This window comes from Sander lucioperca, chromosome 3 (assembly GCF_008315115.2).
Source record: "Sander lucioperca isolate FBNREF2018 chromosome 3, SLUC_FBN_1.2, whole genome shotgun sequence".
Lineage (NCBI taxonomy): Eukaryota > Metazoa > Chordata > Actinopteri > Perciformes > Percidae > Sander > Sander lucioperca.
This window is the reverse complement of record NC_050175.1, coordinates 29,128,237-29,148,406: the sequence shown is the minus strand read 5'-3', so window position 1 is coordinate 29,148,406 and position 20,170 is coordinate 29,128,237. Positions and strand designations below refer to the sequence as shown.

The window sequence follows — 20,170 nt, the reverse complement described above, 5'->3', positions numbered from 1 at the left end:
AATATATTTCCTTATTTTTCAAGACGCCATCTTATAATGTCACAATGATGTGTATGTGCACATACATTACACACAATATTATTATTTATACATATGAGCACTTTGTAACATTTACTTTGAAATAAATGTATTATTATAAGAAGGAGAAGAACAAAGATAAGAGATAAGAGACAAAATAAGCACATAAGATCAGCAGGGGTGAAGTACATAAGTATTTTCAGCAAAATGTACTTAAAGTAAAAAAAATAAAAATAGAATCACTTGTCAAATTTAAGTAGAAGAAGGCTGTCTACTGCACATAGACATGCAAATATTCTACATACACCACCTGCTGTATGTAACTTACATTACCATACAATATTAATTCCTGCACTCTTGCACTTCACCCCGTACACAGTTTACAGTAACAGTTTGACTTTTATATTGACACTCATTTGTATTTTTTCACCTGTACATAATAGCTCCATGTATATGTTTATTTGCTGGTTTAGCCAGTGGTGTAACGTAATATTTGCCTCTGAAATGTAGTGGAGAAGAAGTGAACGTGACTAAACTTTTCAGACACAGTCAGGAAGCCACAGCTGTGTATACGTAACGAATAACGGAATATTTAAACCAATCAAATTCCATAGCTGTGTCTTTTTCGGCCAATCACAGCACCGCTGACCTAATCGTTGTCTCACCAGAACCACTATCCGCTAGCTAGTTTAGCATCAGTCTGGATCGAGAAGCTAACCTACTATCTACTCTCTTTGGTTATGTATTTCGCTTGAATTTACTGAAGTTACCAGTCGTCCAAGTGACTACATTGAAGGTAAAGAGTCGTGTTTACTTCTCGTATCTGCTGTCTCTAGCTTGGCGTCGCGGGAGGGGGCGCAAATTACACATAACGTGTTGTTGATGTCAATAACTGTGGCTATTTAGCAAGGTTAGCTACCATAAGGGGTTGGAAGTTTGTGCAAAAGCCTCCTGGACGTAACATTGAACAACTCTAAAATGAATTTGATCAGACTGCAGGGTTGTATCATCCTTGAATAAATGTATGTAGTTCCTGTTCGGGCGTTTCTTATTAATTATTCCATTAGGTGCAACGTTACTGAATGAACTTCTTGTCATGGAGAAAATAATATTTAGCATAAAAGTCACGATTGCTATAGTTACCACTTCGTCCCGTTACCTCTCTAAAACGTTACACCTTTCTTCTCTCTAAACATTGTAAGTTTTTCTCATCTCAACCATGGACAACTTTTAACTGAACTTCCTTCCTCAGATGCAGTTCATGCTGTTATTCAGCCGGCAGGGAAAGCTGCGGTTACAGAAATGGTATGTGCCTCTGTCTGACAAGGAGAGGAAGAAGATCTCCAGAGACCTGGTCCAGACCATACTGGCCAGGAAGCCCAAGATGTGCAGCTTCTTGGAGTGGAGGGACCTCAAGATTGTGTACAAGAGGTAAGTGAATAAGAGCAGTTTATATACTGGCTGTAGCCTACATACAGTAAATACATGGACAAAGATGAAGCAGAGGTCATCTCAACGAAGCTGTCAACGCAAAGCTTGAATCTCTGGTTGTTTACAGTGTTGTGACTCCTCTCATCTGTGACTTGTTAATAAACGTATCTCTTAACAGCAGCAGGCTTACTTTAGATAAGTTAAATCAATATATGTATACCAAATCAATCCTGCAAAAGCTGCTCACAAGTTGCTTATCATGGGATATTGCAGCTACACTTAACATGTTGAGCGTTAAAGTTCTTTCCTGACTATGGAAAAAGTAGTTTGACGTAGCTATTTTTCCAGAGCTTTCATCTGCATCTCACAGTCTTCATCAGCACACAGAGTTTGCTCAGTTGTGTTGGAGATGGTTTAGTTATAATGTGACCTAAGTATAGATCTTCAGTGGCATGATGACAGGTAGTGGTATATCGGGGATGAAGATTGTAAGATCCGGTTGAAATCCCTGGAAAAAGATAGCAAGAGATTATTTTGTTAAACCTTTAAACATTTCACAATGGTCTACATAGTGCTACATACACTAAAATGTGCCAGGTATTTCAGAGTTTGGTCTTAGTGATAGGATGTGTTAATGTTTGGTTTGCTACATCACTTTTGTATCTGCTGTGGCTTGTTGGGGTTGTTTATGAAAACCAATGATTCAGTGATTATGTTGTCAAGCACTGAGATTTCTGGCATTTAGATCTCACCTTCTGGTGTGTGATGAAAGCCAGAAACACCCACTCTTTAATACCAACTGCCAAACAATGGAGGACAATGATTCAAATATATAAAGAGTGCTTGATTTGTCCTGGACATATGACTGCTGAGTCATAAAACTACAAAAGACACATCTTCATGTGTTCAATATAATAAACAAAAAACTCATAAACAAAGACAAACAACCAAACCCAGCCTGGAGACAGGGACACAGTGCTACAATACTTTAGCACGATGCTATACGCTGAGTTACCTGTTTATTTGGTACCCATGTACAATCTAATGCAGTCCAATTTAATACCCCTGCCATGGATCCATTCTGTGTAAAGGTTATGATGTTCCGTTTTTGTTTTAACATTTAAGTGGTAGCATTGTTTAAAAGTGGATGCTTTTATTGGTGTATTAATGTCGAGCTAAACAATGATATATCCATAAAACCACAAAGATACACTTGTTATTCAGGAAGTAAATATAGTGGGATTTTGATTTGAAAGCTTTTTGCATTTGTTTTTGAAATGTACAGGTATCTTACAGCTGAGTCCCTGTGCTTTATTTCAGTGTGCATTTGCAGACCGAGACAGAGTGTGGACAGTGATCACAGCTTGTGAATTTAGATGGATCTTTCTACATTTTCTGATGAAAGAGCAAAAGCACTAATATTTTTTACACATAACCACCTTGTTAACCTTTTATTTCCTTACTTTATGTTGTAGATATGCAAGCCTGTATTTCTGCTGTGCAGTCGAGGATCAGGATAATGAGCTGATCACCCTGGAGATCATCCATAGATACGTGGAGCTGCTTGACAAATATTTTGGCAGTGTGAGTCTCATGTAACTCATGTAACATGTTGATTGATAGTATGGGGTGGGGGGGGACAATAAAAAAATTTATTGCAAGAATCCAAGGTTTCCAGTAAATATAGGATCTCCTCTGATCTGCTGCTGTTTGTGGTGTTGTGGACACACAGGTGTGCGAGTTGGATATTATCTTCAACTTTGAGAAGGCCTACTTTATTCTGGATGAGTTCCTGCTGGGCGGAGAGGCCCAGGAGACGTCCAAGAAGAACGTGCTGAAAGCCATCGAGCAAGCTGACCTGCTGCAGGAGGTACGCACAGTTCTTCACCAACAGATAGTCTAACATATTTGCCAAACTTACCATATTTGCCAAACTTACCATAGTGTCAGGTAAACAGTAACTGTCAATTAACCTGCCAATGATTTTCTGAATTATTGGATTAAGTGTTTGGTCTGTAAAATGTCAAACAATTGGGGAAATTGCCCATCTCAAGTTTCCAGAGCCCAGGGTGATGTATGAAAATAACTGTTAGTCTTGGCCAACAGTCCAAACCCCCAAATATATTGACTTTACTGCCATTTAAGACAAAGAAACAGCTAATCTTGACATCGGAGAAGCTGGAACCAGCAAATTTATGGCATATTTAAATGATTCATCGATTATCAAAACAGATACATTTTCTGTTGATCGAGTAATTGTTGCAGCTCTAACTTTGAGAAGGAAATTTCACTCCGCGATGCTAATGTTAAAGCAGAGAGAAGGCAGGATCTAAGATGTTGGTGTGTTGCTTTTTTCACCTTGCGGCCCTTCACATCTGACGTCACTTGTTTATTTAAAGCCTGCAGCGCTTGATTAATACCTCTCTCCCTTGTGCCAGTGCGCTAAGGCAAGTGCTGTCCTGCACGTTTGCATTTCTGTCTAGCTGTGGTCGCTTGTAGTCAACACAATCACTGATTTATTTTTAGCAAAGCATGCAGTGCTGTTGTTATAACAGCACGGCTGACTGTGCAGGCTTGTAAAAGCTTTAACTCACTGGAGGCCTCCTGTTCCCGTCTCACATTTAGTAACTTTATGACTCATGTACTATCTATTATAATTTGGAGGGGAACTTTGCGCCACACCATGTACGACAGCAAGGAACTTTTTTTTTTCTTCGTCTGCAGGAGGCCGAGGCACCACGGAGCGTTTTAGAAGAAATTGGGCTGACATAAATCATCATGCTGCTGCCTCGCAGTTCCTTCTTCCAGATGCAGATCTGGCAACCTCCATGTCTCTATCCTGTCTCCTCATGTTCACTGTCAGTGTTGTATGCATATAATCACCATCTATCTATGTGCTGTATTACTCTGTACTGTACTATCCAGTAATGTCTTTAAATGTGGTGCCAACTGTGGTTTTAATGTGTCTCCTATGTACTATCTTCTCACTGTATTCTGCAGTACTACTGTCATACTTTACACCCCTAGTTTACAGTACGATGTAGCGACCACATAAAAACTCCAGCATCATAATAAGATCATCTATCATCACCGATTGCAAAGGGGGGTGTTCTGTTTGTCTTAAAGTACGTTAGGTGCTGTTGTAGCAGCAGTCAGTGCTTCTTATGAATTACCATCACATTCGAGTCACAAAGCTAATCATCCGAATTCATGAAAAATAAATACTGGGCGATCTGTGAAAAACCCAGAGGGTAGTTTAATAACTATATAACTATTATTCTAAATATTCGGTCCGCTGTTTCACAAGGGCAAAATATGATTGCATTATTTTGTTAAATATATAATACGGCAAAGAACCATCAATATATAACAATATAACTAATGATGTTTTAAGTTTGGTTAATATACAAATTGAGCAAGATTTGTCATTTCTGACAATCATTTTTGGATTACAAAGAGGCCCAACTTGGGAAATAGGTTAAAAATCATTTTTTATAACCAGGCAGAGGATGGAATACTTTTTTTAGCCAGGTGGTTAAAGGTTTAGAGGTTAGTCTTTGAGGACCGTAGAAATATCTTCAGAACAGCAGTAACTGTTGCTAAGTGACCTGTTGACCAATGACCTAAGAAAAGATCACTGGGCATTTATTTTTTGAAAGAATCTGAAGCTCAGCTCTGCAACTCAAATGTAATGGTAATACATGATAGGCACCAACGGGGCTAGTGCTGTTGTGGGAATCACTGACACTGTTATAGTCACACGGGTAAGTTCAATCCACCGATTAAGTGAAATTAAACAATTACCCATTATAAATATCAGTGTATGTTAAGGTTTGTACAAGTTTGTGTTTGGTGATTCCCCTCCACGAATCAACAATTTCATTTTTCCTTTTCAATGCTTAACTGATTACCTTAGTTAAACATGAGCAGTTGCTGTGTGTAATTAGTGTTTGTTTGTTAAAATTGTCATCTTGTCTTTTTCTGACAATGGATTTATTGTCCTGATAAAAACACGTGTTTAACATTCAATTTCATAATGGCCTCTGGAGATAAATCTAAGGTCAGTCTCTCCCTTAGTCTTAGGTCAGGAAAGAATAGTGACCCAAATAAACTATTTTATGTATTATACTTTGGCTTAAAGACTAACATATGACCAAAGAACTGTGTTTTACCTTCTCAATGGTGTCTATGGAAAGCTAACATGGCAGAAAAGGGATTTAGAACTGCTGGATGTTTGATAGAAAATGTATGTGGGGGGTTATTTGGCCACAATATACCAGTATTATGTAATTATTCCAATCTGTTTAGGGACAGGTCTATCCTGAATTTCTTTATGGAGTCGGAACGTAAGATGAACTGCACATATCAGGGTACATCATTAACATTCATCACTGTCAGCTTGTTCACTTGTCAGTAAGATGCAGGAAAACAAGCCAGCGAGTAATGAATAGATGCTAATCCAAACTGTACGCCAGTCAAACCTTTTTAGCTGCATTCTTAAAACCAGTGGGTTTTTGTTGAACATTCATAAGTAATTATTCAACAAGTTCATCTTAACTCACTTTTGTATTAAATACTGCCAACACATTTGCCAACATTTTTTCTTATATTTGAAAGTGAACAATAAATGTATAAAAAAAAAAACAATTTGTTGATCTCTTGTTTTAATATTGTTTTTACTCAGCAACAATAACCTGTGCTGCAGTGCCGGTGATCGAGTGTTCAATAATTAAAGCAACATTGACCGTTTTCCAAAAGCAAAATATTCACATATGTACATATTGGTGACGGGAGTGCTAACTCGAAATGTAGTCATCTATTCCAGCAGCTTCATTTCATTGCATTTCTGTGTTAGATTGCTCAATTTTTACCTCAGGACTTAACGTTTCACTGTCAACACATGGACTCTCATCCATATTGTTTATCTGAATTAGCTCTATTTCCTTTATCTCCTGAATGGGACTTGTTACAGTGAGATTCTCCATCGTCTCTTCCTCTGACTCTTTCTCCTTTTCTGACTCTCCAGATGAGGTCGTCACTTCTGGCAAATGGCTTTTCTTCTTATGCTTCTTCTTGCTCTTCTTCTTGCTCTTTTTGGACTGTTTGTGGCGGCGGCGTGTGTTGGTATCCTCATTAGTGGGTTTCTCATTTGTATCTGGTTTCTTGGGGCTACTTTCTCTACTTTGTTTGTTTCTTTCTCGGCTTGTACTTCTTGACCTCTCTCTTGCTCTTCCGTGAGTGTCTGTATCTTTGTCTCTACTGTCTCTCTCTTCACTTCTATTCTTATACTTGTGCTCCCTGTCTTTATCTCTACTCCTGTTTCTTGGCCTGTCTTGCTCTCTATCTCTACTTCTACTCCTCGACCTGTCTCTACTTCTGCTCTGATACCAATCTTTCCTCCTGTCACTGTGTCTGGATGACCGTGTGTCCTCTCTGTGCTGTTGTGAGGCCCTCCTCTCCCTGCTCCGCTCTCTGCTCCTTCTCCTGTCGCCCTCTCGTCTGCTGTGGGATCTTTCAGATCTCGGCGGGCTTCTGCTGCACTGACGTTGCCTCCACGATCTGTCTCCATATCGCTCTGAATGCCACCCGTCTCTGCGACTCCCCCTGACGCTGCGGTCTGGTGACATGTGCAGGTCTCTGTCAGCCTCCCAGAATTCATTGCCAGGGTTTCGAAATACATGCAGGAAATTACAGTGCTTCCCTTTGGGGCACTTCTGTCTGTCAAACAATCCTGAGAGAGGAAATACAAACGCAAGCAAGTTGGTAAATATACTGAACTGAATCTTGCATCTCTGCAGCAATGTCACCAAGTGAAAATGCCACTCTCATATCAGTATGAATTACTCACCGCATATAGCATTCTTCCACCGTGTAACTGGACACATCTCACAATGAAGCTGCCGGCCTGCGTACCACCTCCCATTGAACTTGATGATGGCCTCTTTACACTGCTCCTCTCTGGACAGACAACAGAGAGAAGGAGGACAGAGAATGAAAGAGTTGTATTCAAAAAATTCAAACACCATACAGTATATTCATTTAGAAAAAGTCATGGAGTGGTTGTGCGATGACTTACGTGTCAAACTGAATGTAAACATTTCCTCTCAGGTGTGGTTCATAATTGCAGCTGACCTAAAAAGGACAAAGTATCAATGAAACCAAATATGTATTTTTAGTGGTAAACGTATGACCATCCATCCAGTGAATGTTATCCTGAACAGTGAAGATTGAGGCTTGTTTTTCCAAATGGCAATTCAACTGTTTTGAAATGTTCAGAGGGATTACATCCTACAATTCTTTCAGACATCAGTAAGAGACCTGGTGACACATTATGACTATTTCATATTTAATACAACTTAAAACTTAAAACGAGTGGTGAAACATCTTTAACCCTTGTGTTGTCTTCGGGTCAAATTTGACCTGTTTTCTAAATTTCTATATCAGAAATATGGGTCTCTTTTTAACTTTTTAATTACCCAAAAATAACACGGATGATTCCATACGACGCGCTTCGCAAGTACAACATAAGATCGGATCTCTACTTTCATTGAATTTTGGGTGTTTTGTTAAATTTTTTAGCATTTGAAAAAGAAATTAAAAGGTTTCGAAACGGTATCCTCACTGAACGTTGGCATATATCCTTCTGTGATTATCCCTCCTTTAATATTAGCCTTAATTATTCATAATTTCTGTTTTTTTAACTCACGGGTTAGATATAATTTCCTATTAATGACGTTTATTGACCATGAATTCCAGAAATACGTGTAAAACTAGTAATAAGTTGGCGTTAGTGGTGTTTATACATAGTAGTGAAAAGAAGTGTAAAACGGCACCAAAAAAAGCCAAAAACGTGTCAAAAAAGGGACAAAAACGTAATTTTCAGTTTTGACCCAGGAGGACGACAAGAGCATGGCCCAAAGGAAGACAACACAAGGGTCAAGTCATATACAGTGAGTCCAGTTGCCTTTGACATATTTGACATTGAGTATGTTTAAACACATTATGTTATTTGGAGAAATCGGATTACACAAGAAATCAGACTAAGCATTTACTAAGCATTATGAACTGCTATAAACTGGTTCCTACGGTTACTCTGCAAATATGTGCAACAGGTCAGAAATCAGATTTCTCCCCTACCCTTGTTCTGAAATCATGTCTCATTTGTTTTAAGTATATTAGTGATACAAGCTGGATAACTTCAGAAAGCCGACTGTAACTCGGCTACTTCAGTGCATGGAAATACACTGACTGCCCTGATCTCCTCTTACTTTGAATTGCACCACCTTGCCGACACTCTTTAACTCCGGCAGGACGTCATGATAGAACTCGAGAAAAGACTCCTGTAGCTCCTCCTCGCTGTGTTCCAAACAAGAATCAATGTCGTAGTCATCTCTGCGGGACTGCTCCATGCCAAACGTTGTAAACATACCGCGAATCATCAGAGTCGGGCTGGCTGTGGGATAAACATGCTTCCGAGAACATCTGGACTCAGAAAGACAGAAGAGGAGAATATACAAAAAATATGAAGACTTCTTCCATCCATTCAATAACCACTCAAGTAGTATGTTTATGAATTTAACGTGGCAAGTCACGTCAAAAGAGAAACAAATACCGGTCTCCAAATCGACATGCCCCAGTCTTCAGGAAGAACGGACAGTTGGCTACGTCGCGCTCTGTTCCAAAGTTATCAGAGTTCTTTGACACAGGAGCCTCGGGATTCATCCACGGTTCTCCATTTTCTAGCTGGAAGTGAGAACATGAACAAAAATGTGTATACACTGTATAGTATGACTAAACTAGAATGAGATGTTGTGCAAATTATACATTGAATGTACCTCTTGGCTTTTAGTGTTTTAAAGATTTTTGAAAACATGACAAACAAATATATTGGCTTTAAACACATAACACTAACAATTAAGTCATTTCTAGATGCTTCGGCAGACATATATGGCGATACAGTTTATCTGCAGTGAGCTAATAACGTCCGATATCTTCAAACACTTCCCGCTGTTCTTAATGAACTTGAAAGTATATATACATTAAACTGAGTTCCATGCAATTAGGAGTAGGATACACTATAGTGATAGACCGATTTTATCGGCCGGCCGATATATCGGGGCGATATTCGCGTTTTTACGTGTGTTGGCATCGGCCGATACGCGGCTGCTGCATTCGCCGATAGTTTTTCCCCAGCATTATTTACAGCCAGGCGTCAGCAGGCAGCTCTGTGTTGCTGGAGACACTGCAGTTCACGTGCAGACCATGAACTGCCCCTCCCCCACTAGCAGAGTGCTGGAAGCCTGGCAGGCATCCAGCACCATGGCAGTCTTAAATTACAAATCAAGCACTTTATTTCAATGGCTACTTTTCAGGTTAATTGTCTTCTTAAATTATTTAAATGTATTGACAAAGGACATTTTGTGATGACCTGATTATATCTGTCTTATAATAGTCAGCAAGCAATGCATCATCAAGGCTGTGTTGTAGATGTTGATGAAAGCCTTTTACCCTTGCACAGTTAACCATATGCAGTGCACCCAACCATATGATGCACATTGCACACATACTTTGGGTGATATTAGGGCTGCACAATTAATACAATTTTAATCACGATCACGACTTGGGCTTCCCACGATCAAATTCACGTGATCGAGCGATATTTAAAATGCTTCATTCCGTTCATAGAACGCTCTGTATGAAGTTTTTTTTTTTCAAAGTTCTGTAAACCACTCTCTGATCACGTGCCTCCATGAGCCAATCAGAGTTGTTCCCTGCACCGCGCAGTTTAGTTTAGATGTAGACAGTCACAGAGGACAGAGTAACGTGAGGAAAATTCCACAACAGATAGCAGTCGGTCATAAGTCGTCACGAGGTTTACCAGTTTACCAGTAAACGCGACATTTTGTCCCGTCTGTTGTTTTTCAGATAACAGCAGTGACCAGTGCTAGTTTGAGTCTTTTAGCTCATAGCTTTAGTGGCAGACTATTGTACGTCCCGCTGCTGGAATCCTCTACAGTGAAATACAGTCACACTACACCGTTTAGCTGTCAGCATTTTAGCCGTGTTTACTACTGTAGCTAATGCTGTGTAACGTGTTATTAGTGTTTACTAGCGTGACATGCAGCGATGTTTCTGTTGCCTCTAACGTCTGTTTTGGAGCATCAGAGCGCAACGCAGACATTTAAGTGGCACCATAATGCGCGTTGCTATTTCGTCCGGTAGATACCAGGCACCAGTGCCCTATTGGCACCGGATTTTAATGTGCCGTTAACATGAACAGAAAATTGCATTGCCTGTATCTTTTCACGGCAAACGCGCATGTTTGGAAAGCGGTCGCACAACAGCTAAAATGGCATACTCCTTAGTATCCTTCAACAAAGGAGGAATGTAGCACAATATGGATGTGAAAGCAGTTATAATTAGCCTACGTGACAATAACATTTGTTTTGGTTAAAATCAACAAATAATCGTGATAATTAATCGTGATCAATATATTGATCAAAATAATCGTGATTATCATTTTGGCCATAATCGTGCAGCCCTAGGTGATATGAATGTAAGATGATTGCAGAAGTGACACTGATCTGTGATTTTTGTTTATTATTTTTAAAGAAATGGCAGAGCAGATTCCGAAAACAAATCCAGTGTGGCAGGGTTTACATTTTTATGATGCAAATTGAGGGAGCAAAAGCAGTATCGGCTCCAAATATCGGCTCAAGAAAATCGGCAGCCCGTATCGGTCATCAGCTGATGGGAAAAAAATCGGTATCGGCACTAAAAAATCCATATCGGTCGATCCCTAATACACTACTTCAAATACCCAGAAACTTGGGAAACCCAGGGTGTTTTGCTGTGAATCTTCAAAATAAAAAAAATAAAAAAACTTGTACAGACTCTGAACTACATACGTATTTTAGTAACACAAATAATGCATCTTGACAGTTTTTTTTTTTTTTTTAAACCAAGAAATTCAACTGTGTTCATACCTGATTTTCAGCTTCATCCAACATTTTCTGAACAGCCTCCTACAAATGGTGTAAAGACACGGCTGGTGAAAATGTGTAGCAGTCAACATACTGCAGCAGATCTGTTACTGTGTGTTAAGACCACATTCGCAAGGACTGGCATTTCAAAATTTCTGGACTTTTGGAAAGCAATTTCACAGACTGGTTTCACACAAAGTAAAAGATACATCCTTGTTGTGAGAGCTGACGGTGATGTGTGTATCTTAGTTGAGGAGTTGGATGGTTGCTTGTGCCACTCAGTCAAGGATTTTTTTTTCTTTTTTTTTTAAAGAATCATGTACAAAGCAAAAACACAGTATACAAAAGAAACATGATCATCTTAATATTTTTCCCCTTGTGAATGGATAATATAAATGCTCATGATTAAGTGGAAGAGGATATATTTCTTTTTTCTATCCTCCTGGGGCCCGTTTCACCTCTCTGTCTCGCTTGTCCTGCTGCTTCTGCTCTTTTTCGTCTTGTTCTTTCTTCTGCTGGGCCTCCCATTCCTCTTTTATCATCCGCTGGAAACACAAAAAAGACAGAAAGCCATTGAATAACAACATCATCGAAAGAATAATCGGTCAAACAGGCTCATGTGCGCTCATCAATTAAGTAATTAATCCACACAGCAATCGGCCCCAACTGAGGGCAGTAATCCTGTGTCAGACTCCAGTTGTAAATTGTCAGCTCAATTCATTGTTGGTTTTGGTCAAAATATACTGTAGTGGCAATCTAACAACAAAAAATGCCACTGGAGGAAATTTGAAGGCATTTCCAACTTGTGCTGGTGCAAATGATGAGGTCCGCCAAGACGTCTGAGTCTAACACTTTATTAATGAATAGGTTTAAAAACACCTACAAAAACTGACTGTGACAATCAGACTAGACCAAAAAACGTGCAGACTATCACACGCACATAGCTACGGTGTGGCTCCCCAAATCCTAATTCCCTCTCGCCGCTCACCTGTGATTCCCTCTTTCTAACGTCTGGGATTTCGGTAATCAGCACACATACACACAAGTGCACAAGTAACGTAATGACCAACAACATTCACACAAATCTACCACACACACACACACACTATACACACATGCAGCACAAGTCTAAATCTGGCTACAACATATACTATACAACATATGCAGAATGATGGTTTAAGTGTTCAGTAAAGCATTATGAAACCATGTCAAGTCTCTGTGTCCTGACCAGACATGCCACACTGGTAATAAACAGCTAACCCCTACAGTACATCAACAGTGTGGACACATAAACATCAGTAAACCTGCTATATTCACAAAGTACAAAATACAAAAGTAGAAATACAAACATAGATTACCTCCTCCTCCTCTTTTCTTTTCCTTGCAGACTCCTCCCTCTCAGCCCTCAGCCTGAACTCCTCCTGGGCAAGCCTCTCTCTTTCCAACCACTCTTCATGTAGCCGCAGTCTGAGAAAACATAATGAAGATTTTTCGTACTGTCTGTCACTGAATGTGCAGCTGCAAGACAGCAGCGTTAGTATTGACTTACCTTTCCTGCTCCGCAACATCATAATCCTTATCATCTTCATCATTTACTTCTTCTTCTTCTTCAGGTGTAAAGCTTGCTCCAATTTTTAACCCTATAACAGAGTAAATGTTGTGGTTAATTTGGCCATTGGTGCAGCTACAATTGTAGAGATGACAAAAAACACCAACATGACAGCTATCTCTGTACCACATTCTCTGGCTTGGGCGAGAGCTTGGCGTTTCCGTTTTCTTCTCTCTTTCCTCAGCGCAGCCCTCCTTTGCTTTTGACTAAAGAAAAGATGACATTTGAAACAATAATCAGATCAGAGGAACAAAAAAAAAGGGGGGGGGGGACATGACCTGGGTGAAAAATGTGCAGTTAAAAAGATTTAACTAAAAGTACGACAGACAATCTTTGGGAACCACTGGTCTAATGTAATCAAACATACAGTCCTGCAATAGGTGCAGTTACCATTAAGAAGCCTACAGTATAATGCCCAGTATATGCTGAGATTTAGCAGTATTACAGAGGTGTTGATTCAGCTCCACCACGTTACCACAGCAACTCGAGACAGACAGTACTTTATGTCTGCTTGGCTTTTCTAGGATAAAAGTATAATACTCTGGAAATAATGCAATGTTTATACAAACAGTAATATATGTCAAAATGTTAAAACATATTTCTATATACTCAGCAAAACATATACATGGACGATTACTAAAGGTTTACTTTGACCCGTGTTAAGCTTTGAAAGGACTAACGTTAACGTTAATGCATTGACTTTACAACATTGTAATGACGTTTATAACGTTACTTTTTCTTGTGTTATTGTGGTCCACCACCCAGCCATTATTAAATTATAAAGTTATCTCAACATGATTTAAAGAAAGACACAGACCTGAACACAGTAGCAGAAATCGGTGGAGTTGGTGCTGCCATCACAGCTAACAGTAGCTAACGGTAACGTTAACTAGTTAGCATGTTCAGCTAACGTTAGCCCTCGTTATTTCTTCTCATCCGCGTTTAGTTTAAAAAAAAACATAAGACTAAATATCTGACTGGACGAGTTATTTCCAACGTTGATTCGGTTTGTCGGAGAACTTCTCTGAGAGAAGTGATATAACTGAATAGTTTCTGTTTGTTGTAAACTTTAACTAGTTAGCTACATGCGGAGTTGTTTTGCTAATGGAAGAGGAAGCGGTGTGCACACAAAGTACTTCCGGTTTATAACTCCGATTAAAGGATCAAGTCCTATTTCCGAATTGAAGCGGTTTTTGTTTTAACTTGTGAATTCAAAAAAATATGTAACAGCTATCAGCTAAAAATAATATCAAAGAGGGACTAAAAGCTCCTTGTAAAGTCCGTTAAACCACATTTATATAAAACGTTTTCTTTGCTTTTTTGTGTTGTTTACATCTTTAATTAACAAGTTTACACCAGGTTTACACCACAGACTGTAGGCCTACATACATTTGCACTTAAGTGAGTGACTAAATTCCTACTGAGAAAATACAGTGTTCTTCTATTCCAAGCATATTTATATAGCCTATTTCTTAAATCTTCAACCCTTTTTATAGGATACATTCAATGTCATATTTTGTACTTTATTACAAATGCAGTAGGCCTATGTTAAATACAGCTAAGCTTTTCTAATAGTATTAGTCTAAATTAATTAAAATGTCTTTGAAAGTGAAAAAGAACTGTATCAAAACTAACCATCTCAGTATCACTAGTACCTTTACATTTTACATTTGTAATTTGAATATGACCATAACAGACATTTGTTTTCCAAATGCCCTTAAAGTGTTGAATATCTATCCATCTATTGTATAAATAATACTGATAATAAATAATATGAAACACACAGACACATGTGAGTGATTTCTTTATTTGCCAAACCATTAGCAAAAAAGTCCTGCACAGAAACCTCAGTGTCAACAAGAAAGCAGTTTTTGTAACCAACTTACCAAAAATATAAGAACAATGAGTATTGTCAAGTAGTTTGATTCCCATACACACTTCTAAATGCACTATTATCCATACAGTGACACTGTATGGATAATAGTGCCTTTCTGCACTTGCTATATATATAAAATATACAATACATGGTGCCCTATTACCCAACCTAAAGGATATTTACACCAGGCGCTGCAAGAAGGCTAAGAGAATCATTATGCACACACACATACACACACACACACACACACACACACACACACACACACACACACACACACACACATACACACACACACACACTCCAGTATCAAACTCCTTTTGATACCCTCCTTAAGCCCTCATCAAGGTTAAAGGTTACTTCTCAGCACTGTGGAGACTGGTCAGCGAGACTAGGTTAAAGGTGGAAGCTCCAAAAAAGCAACTGGCAACTGCTAATAACTACAAACACAGAGCAGTACTTTGCAAGTACTACAGCCTTTTATTTAGGGATCCTTGACATGCCTGGCACTCTCTCTCTCTCTCTCTCTCTCTCTCTCTCTCTCTCTCTCTCAATCTCTCTCTCTCTCTCTCTCTCTCTCTCTTTCTTTTTATTCAGTCTTCTTTTCTGGCATTGGCCTGAGGAAGAAGGCAGGCCTGGAGCAGCAGCGGTAGCACAGAGCCTGAGGCACTAGAGCGTACAGGACATTGACCAGCAAGAAGACAGGCTGGCTATCAGCAGGCACTCTGTAGGAAAACGGCGTCCGTGTGTGAAGTGATGCACCGATATGAGTGAACTGGGCCTGTGAAGTAAAGTAGAGAGGGAACACTCAGGGAAAAATTGTTTTATGGTGGATTATTCCGTTAATGGAGTGATGACCCATTGAACCTGGATAAATTCTGGTACTGCCAGTCATCCTCAAATATTTTTAATCTAACAGACTCCTGCCAGTTACCTTTTCATAGAAAGTCATGGAGAAAGACACATGATACGACTCATAGCATCCATGGCTGTCAGAGCATCAGCTTTCCTATTCATAGCCGAGTCGAACAGCTGACATTTAAGTGAATACCACCATTCCTCTTGGTCTGAAGTCAGCTTCTGCCCTTATCCCGCTGATGAGTGACGCGCGCCAGCCTGCAGCTCAAACACAATAGCTGCTTTGTATTGTTAAGATGTGATTGGCCCACTAGCTGCTCCCACCACTCTTCAGAGTTTCCATCTTTAGATGTCAACAGAGAGTGTATATAGTCAGACCATATGTTCACGCAGAGCCACTGGTGTTTGACTGCGCTGAAGAATAACATAAACAGAGACCAATCTGCAACCACTAGAAAGTTAGGGAACTGCCTACACTTGGTCAGATGCCCACTCTCTGTCTAGCATTGCCTAATCTACCTGGAATGATGATGAAAATATTTTTCTTTTTTATATGGAAGACCTTTGTGTGACTGTAAATGATGAAAACCACTATGAGGTCTGAATAATTTACATTATAGCACTACATTCATTAAAGTTGGGTGTGATTACATTGGACGACGGGTGGCGTCCATATTTGCTTGATTTTTAGCCACTTCTGTTTTATGAAGTTGGTACAGTATATCGGAGCTGTACATCGGAGCTTTCAGAAAAAAAACAGACTTTCCCAGTCATAATTACAACTTGGATGTTGATGTGAACACTATTTACAAGTTGGAAAGTAATTACGATAACTCCAATATGACATGAATGCTTGATTGACATCTCTTTGACCTTTGTGTTATGCACTTGTTAAGGTGGTAGTGCAGGATATTTAACTGCAAAGGCTTAGTTATCCCTGGTCACCAACCAAGAGTGAAAAACAACCAGCAGATCGTACCTGTGCCAGTGCTCCAGAGTGTACAAGAGTCAGATCCGGCATCCATTCACATCCTGGGACCATCAGCCCATAGAGAGTAATGATGTAGTATGGTCCAGAGTATAGCATGCTCAGCAACATCTGACAAACATGGATACACTTCTTCAGAAATGTGTGCAATGACAGTGTTTGTTTTTTCAGCTTCACTGAGTTACCTGTACTTTAGGATAGGCTGATGGGTCTTTTAGGTAAGGCTCATACTGCTGTGTGTAGACTTGACACCATTTGCTGGAACAGTCCAGAACAACCTAAAACACAAAATATAGAGGCACTCTACAAAAAAAACAGTATTCTACCACTGTGTGTGTGTATTGGGAAGTTCTTTATCTTCAGGTTTCTTACCAGGCCTCTGAAGACACAGAAAGCAAAAGCAAGGATGAGGTAGATGATGAACAGTAGGTCCAGAGGTCTGTGGAGTAAACATTTTCTTTCCGCCTCCTGGATGCTCTAAAAGAAAGCAATGATATGATGATGATAACATGATATTCAAACGGTGCTCTCTATCACATACATTTTAGCTCTGTCACACATACAAGCTATGTATGGGAATCTTCCAATAATATTCTTTATTGTAATAACCACCAGTTTTGATCCTGACTTACAGGAAACTGAGCATCCCGTGTGGAGGGCTGGCTGAAGGTGCGGAAGCAGGCCCAGACAGACACAGAGATATATAGCATGTGGAGGAGGAAGAGAGGACTAACATGGGTCCCATATTTCCCTGGGGAAGGACAGAACAAGATAATATCTCACTGTGGGAAAGACACATAGCAAAACACCAAAACATTGCAGTGTTTACAGTAAAATGTGCATATTTTTCAATTTTAGTTCAAGTTTGAACCATTGTAGATAGTATTCTTGTATTGTGTTGGTTACACAGACTACCCTATTCATCTAAAAGCATGCCATTATTTATAGCGTAGCCTCCTTACCCACAGCATTCCCAAGAATGTAGACTATGGCACGCATGAGAAAAGATCCCACCCAGTAGAGTCCAATGGCTCGGTAACTGTCCCTGTGCAAACCACATACAGTAACATTGCCATTGTCAAAGCCAGATGAACACATTATACTTCCAAAGACTCAGATAGATAGATAGATAGATAGATAGATAGATAGATAGATAGATAGATAGATAGATAGATAGATCTTACCCCCAAGTAATAGCAGCAATCATGAGCAGATAGATGAGATAATGCACACAGCCATCCCAATAGGAGATCATGTGTCCATGTGCTGTGTTAATATGTGGATCTGCCTGAAACACAGGGGAGATTTATCAGTAGAAAATGTGTGCAGGCGCATATAGACAACTCACAAACAGGACTCACAACACAACACTTGCCTCTTTGAGGTAAAACGTCACAAATCCATCAATGATGTTGTCCTGTTCCAGCCCAATGATCAGATTCACCACACTGAGGAATGTGTACACTGCATACACTGCAGACAGATGCATACTTTTAATTTTTTTCAGTTGGGTGACACAACTACAGCAGATACTTAAGATTTACTGGATCCTAAGCTCCAATAACTCCCTCTATTTTGATTTAAAGTCACACGGAACCTAATGATTCCTTTATCATGACTTGCTGTTAAATTAATATCTCCAAAGACTACAAACATTTAAAATGGTTTGGTCCCAATGAGAAACGCAAATGCATTTGTGAATTCTTACCATAGAAAAGAGGATCTACTGGAGCCTTCTTCTTGAGTATAAAACGAGCTGAAATGGCCAGGATAAGGACTGTTGAACACCCAGCGAAGAAGAAAGCTTCAGCACTAAATGCAATGTGGAAACATGTATATTTTTAAAAATATGACAAATGATTTTCCAAATGAACTTCATGCAGTTACTGTACTCGTGGTGGCAGTTTCTTCATCAGCAGATAAAATAGTATTCTCATATGGATTGCTCATTCACCTGTTGCTGTAAATGAGGGAATTAAATAAATAGCAGATGGGGATGGACATCAAGGAGAGCACAAACACTCCAGTCCCTGCAGACGCGCTCATAGCGGACCAGGTTGGAGCGACTTATCTTGTGAGAGAATTGAGATTATAAAAAATTCAACTGCTAAAGACTCTCCTGTTTAGTCATATCTCAAGGAATTAAAAAAAAGTCACGATTCTAACACTGAAAACAAGGCACAAAGTTCCGATTCAGCTGCTGCAGGCATGCTTTCTCTTGTTCTTCTGGTCTTTCTCGCTTTCATTCCCCCTCTCTCTGTCTCTTATCTTCAGTCGCGCGCGCACACGCACGCACGCACACGCACACGCACACGCACGCACACGCACACACACACACACACACACACACACACACACACACACACACACACACACACACACACACACACACACACAGCTGTTAACACTCACTGTGACTGGTGATGTTCTTCCTGTACAGGCTATCGCTGCTTTATCTAATTAACGAGCTTGCGTTTGTGCTTAGCAGAGTAACTAGACCTATAATGTGTTTATTTTCATCATCAATATCATCTATAAATAGGCTATGAAGGTTTGTTTATGTTCTTCTATTGAAAGTGCAGACTCTGACATCTAGTGGTCAATTGGAAAACTTGAAGCAGGCAGCCAGCAGGATATATCCTTTTTTTTTATTATTTGATAACAAGCAAATGATGTGCATTATATACAGTAATACAGGCGATATGAAACACAAAATAAATTAATTATACAAATAAATGTATAAATGTGTTTATGTTTATACATACATATTTACATTTATAGGTATAATTGATATATAGGCAGATGTAAATATGCTTATTTATATGTTTATTGTCTGATTTATAAATGAATATAATATAAATAAATCAGTGGAAAAAAAACAAAAATTTAATTACTGACTTAAGTATGTTTAATTCCTCCATTTTAAAGGTTGCTACTTGGATTGTTTCCAATATTGTTTATACATATGCAATATATTATTGTTTAAGTGTTTGTTTGATGGTTAAAATATATAACCTATTTGTAGGCAACAACAAAGTTAAAAGTTAGTTAAAAATAACTAAAATGTATTTCTTTCTTTTCTATCTATGTAATGATACTGATAGCACTACCTCCTCCTAGCTCCACCATAAATGTAATTCTTATTATGGCAAAATTGTCCATTTCACAAATGTTAATTTACTAATAAAAACAAACTTTGCTGCACATTTGAAGGAATGAAATATTTTATCACCACTGTCTCCCCCTTTTTAAATAAGTCACAACATGTTGTAATTGTAATATATATCACATCTTTATATCTAGCTAGCTAGCTAGATTATTTTTGTTTTTTATTTAGGTATATATTCGTTTGTTTTTAGTCTTAATTTCGTATTCATTGCACCTTTTGCTCTTTTCTTTGTCACTTT

At 39.0% G+C, this 20,170-nt stretch overlaps 3 protein-coding genes across 6 annotated transcripts; 1 reads left to right on the top strand and 2 right to left on the bottom strand.

Moving 5' to 3' along the window:
* The first annotated feature begins 633 nt into the window (after positions 1 to 633).
* ap1s2 (adaptor related protein complex 1 subunit sigma 2) lies at positions 634 to 4,678 on the top strand. Of its 2 annotated transcripts, none has more exons than XM_031306205.2 (5): positions 634 to 814; positions 1,271 to 1,449; positions 2,925 to 3,033; positions 3,182 to 3,343; positions 3,374 to 4,131. In XM_031306205.2, exons 2-5 carry the CDS (start codon positions 1,271 to 1,273, stop codon positions 3,401 to 3,403), a joined length of 480 nt encoding a protein of 159 aa, XP_031162065.1. In that variant the 5' UTR covers positions 634 to 814; the 3' UTR covers positions 3,404 to 4,131. The 2 variants fall into 2 exon arrangements, with proteins under 2 accessions (XP_031162065.1, XP_031162066.1); XM_031306206.2 differs by lacking the exon at positions 3,374 to 4,131 and adding an exon at positions 4,174 to 4,678 and having other exon boundaries at positions 635 to 814; positions 3,182 to 3,319.
* A 303-nt stretch (positions 4,679 to 4,981) lies between these two features.
* zrsr2 (zinc finger (CCCH type), RNA-binding motif and serine/arginine rich 2) lies at positions 4,982 to 14,183 on the bottom strand. The gene is made up of 11 exons (XM_031306204.2): positions 13,859 to 14,183; positions 13,168 to 13,247; positions 12,982 to 13,072; positions 12,791 to 12,899; positions 11,891 to 11,977; positions 11,436 to 11,474; positions 9,062 to 9,192; positions 8,718 to 8,931; positions 7,526 to 7,581; positions 7,298 to 7,407; positions 4,982 to 7,180 (listed from the first exon to the last, which is right to left on the bottom strand). The coding sequence occupies exons 1-11, from the start codon at positions 13,897 to 13,899 to the stop codon at positions 6,285 to 6,287; spliced, it is 1,854 nt and encodes a 617-aa protein (XP_031162064.1). The 5' UTR covers positions 13,900 to 14,183; the 3' UTR covers positions 4,982 to 6,284.
* A 1,171-nt stretch (positions 14,184 to 15,354) lies between these two features.
* LOC116054765 (transmembrane 6 superfamily member 1) lies at positions 15,355 to 19,025 on the bottom strand. Of its 3 annotated transcripts, none has more exons than XM_031306482.2 (10): positions 18,718 to 19,025; positions 18,472 to 18,575; positions 18,139 to 18,236; positions 17,948 to 18,051; positions 17,726 to 17,808; positions 17,396 to 17,514; positions 17,136 to 17,240; positions 16,949 to 17,041; positions 16,755 to 16,874; positions 15,355 to 15,698 (listed from the first exon to the last, which is right to left on the bottom strand). In XM_031306482.2, exons 1-10 carry the CDS (start codon positions 18,807 to 18,809, stop codon positions 15,507 to 15,509), a joined length of 1,110 nt encoding a protein of 369 aa, XP_031162342.1. In that variant the 5' UTR covers positions 18,810 to 19,025; the 3' UTR covers positions 15,355 to 15,506. The 3 variants fall into 3 exon arrangements, with proteins under 3 accessions (XP_031162342.1, XP_035855507.1, XP_031162343.1); XM_035999614.1 differs by having other exon boundaries at positions 15,480 to 15,698; positions 17,136 to 17,231; XM_031306483.2 differs by lacking the exons at positions 18,472 to 18,575; positions 18,718 to 19,025 and having other exon boundaries at positions 15,480 to 15,698; positions 17,948 to 18,047.
* Positions 19,026 to 20,170: the final 1,145 nt, after the last annotated feature.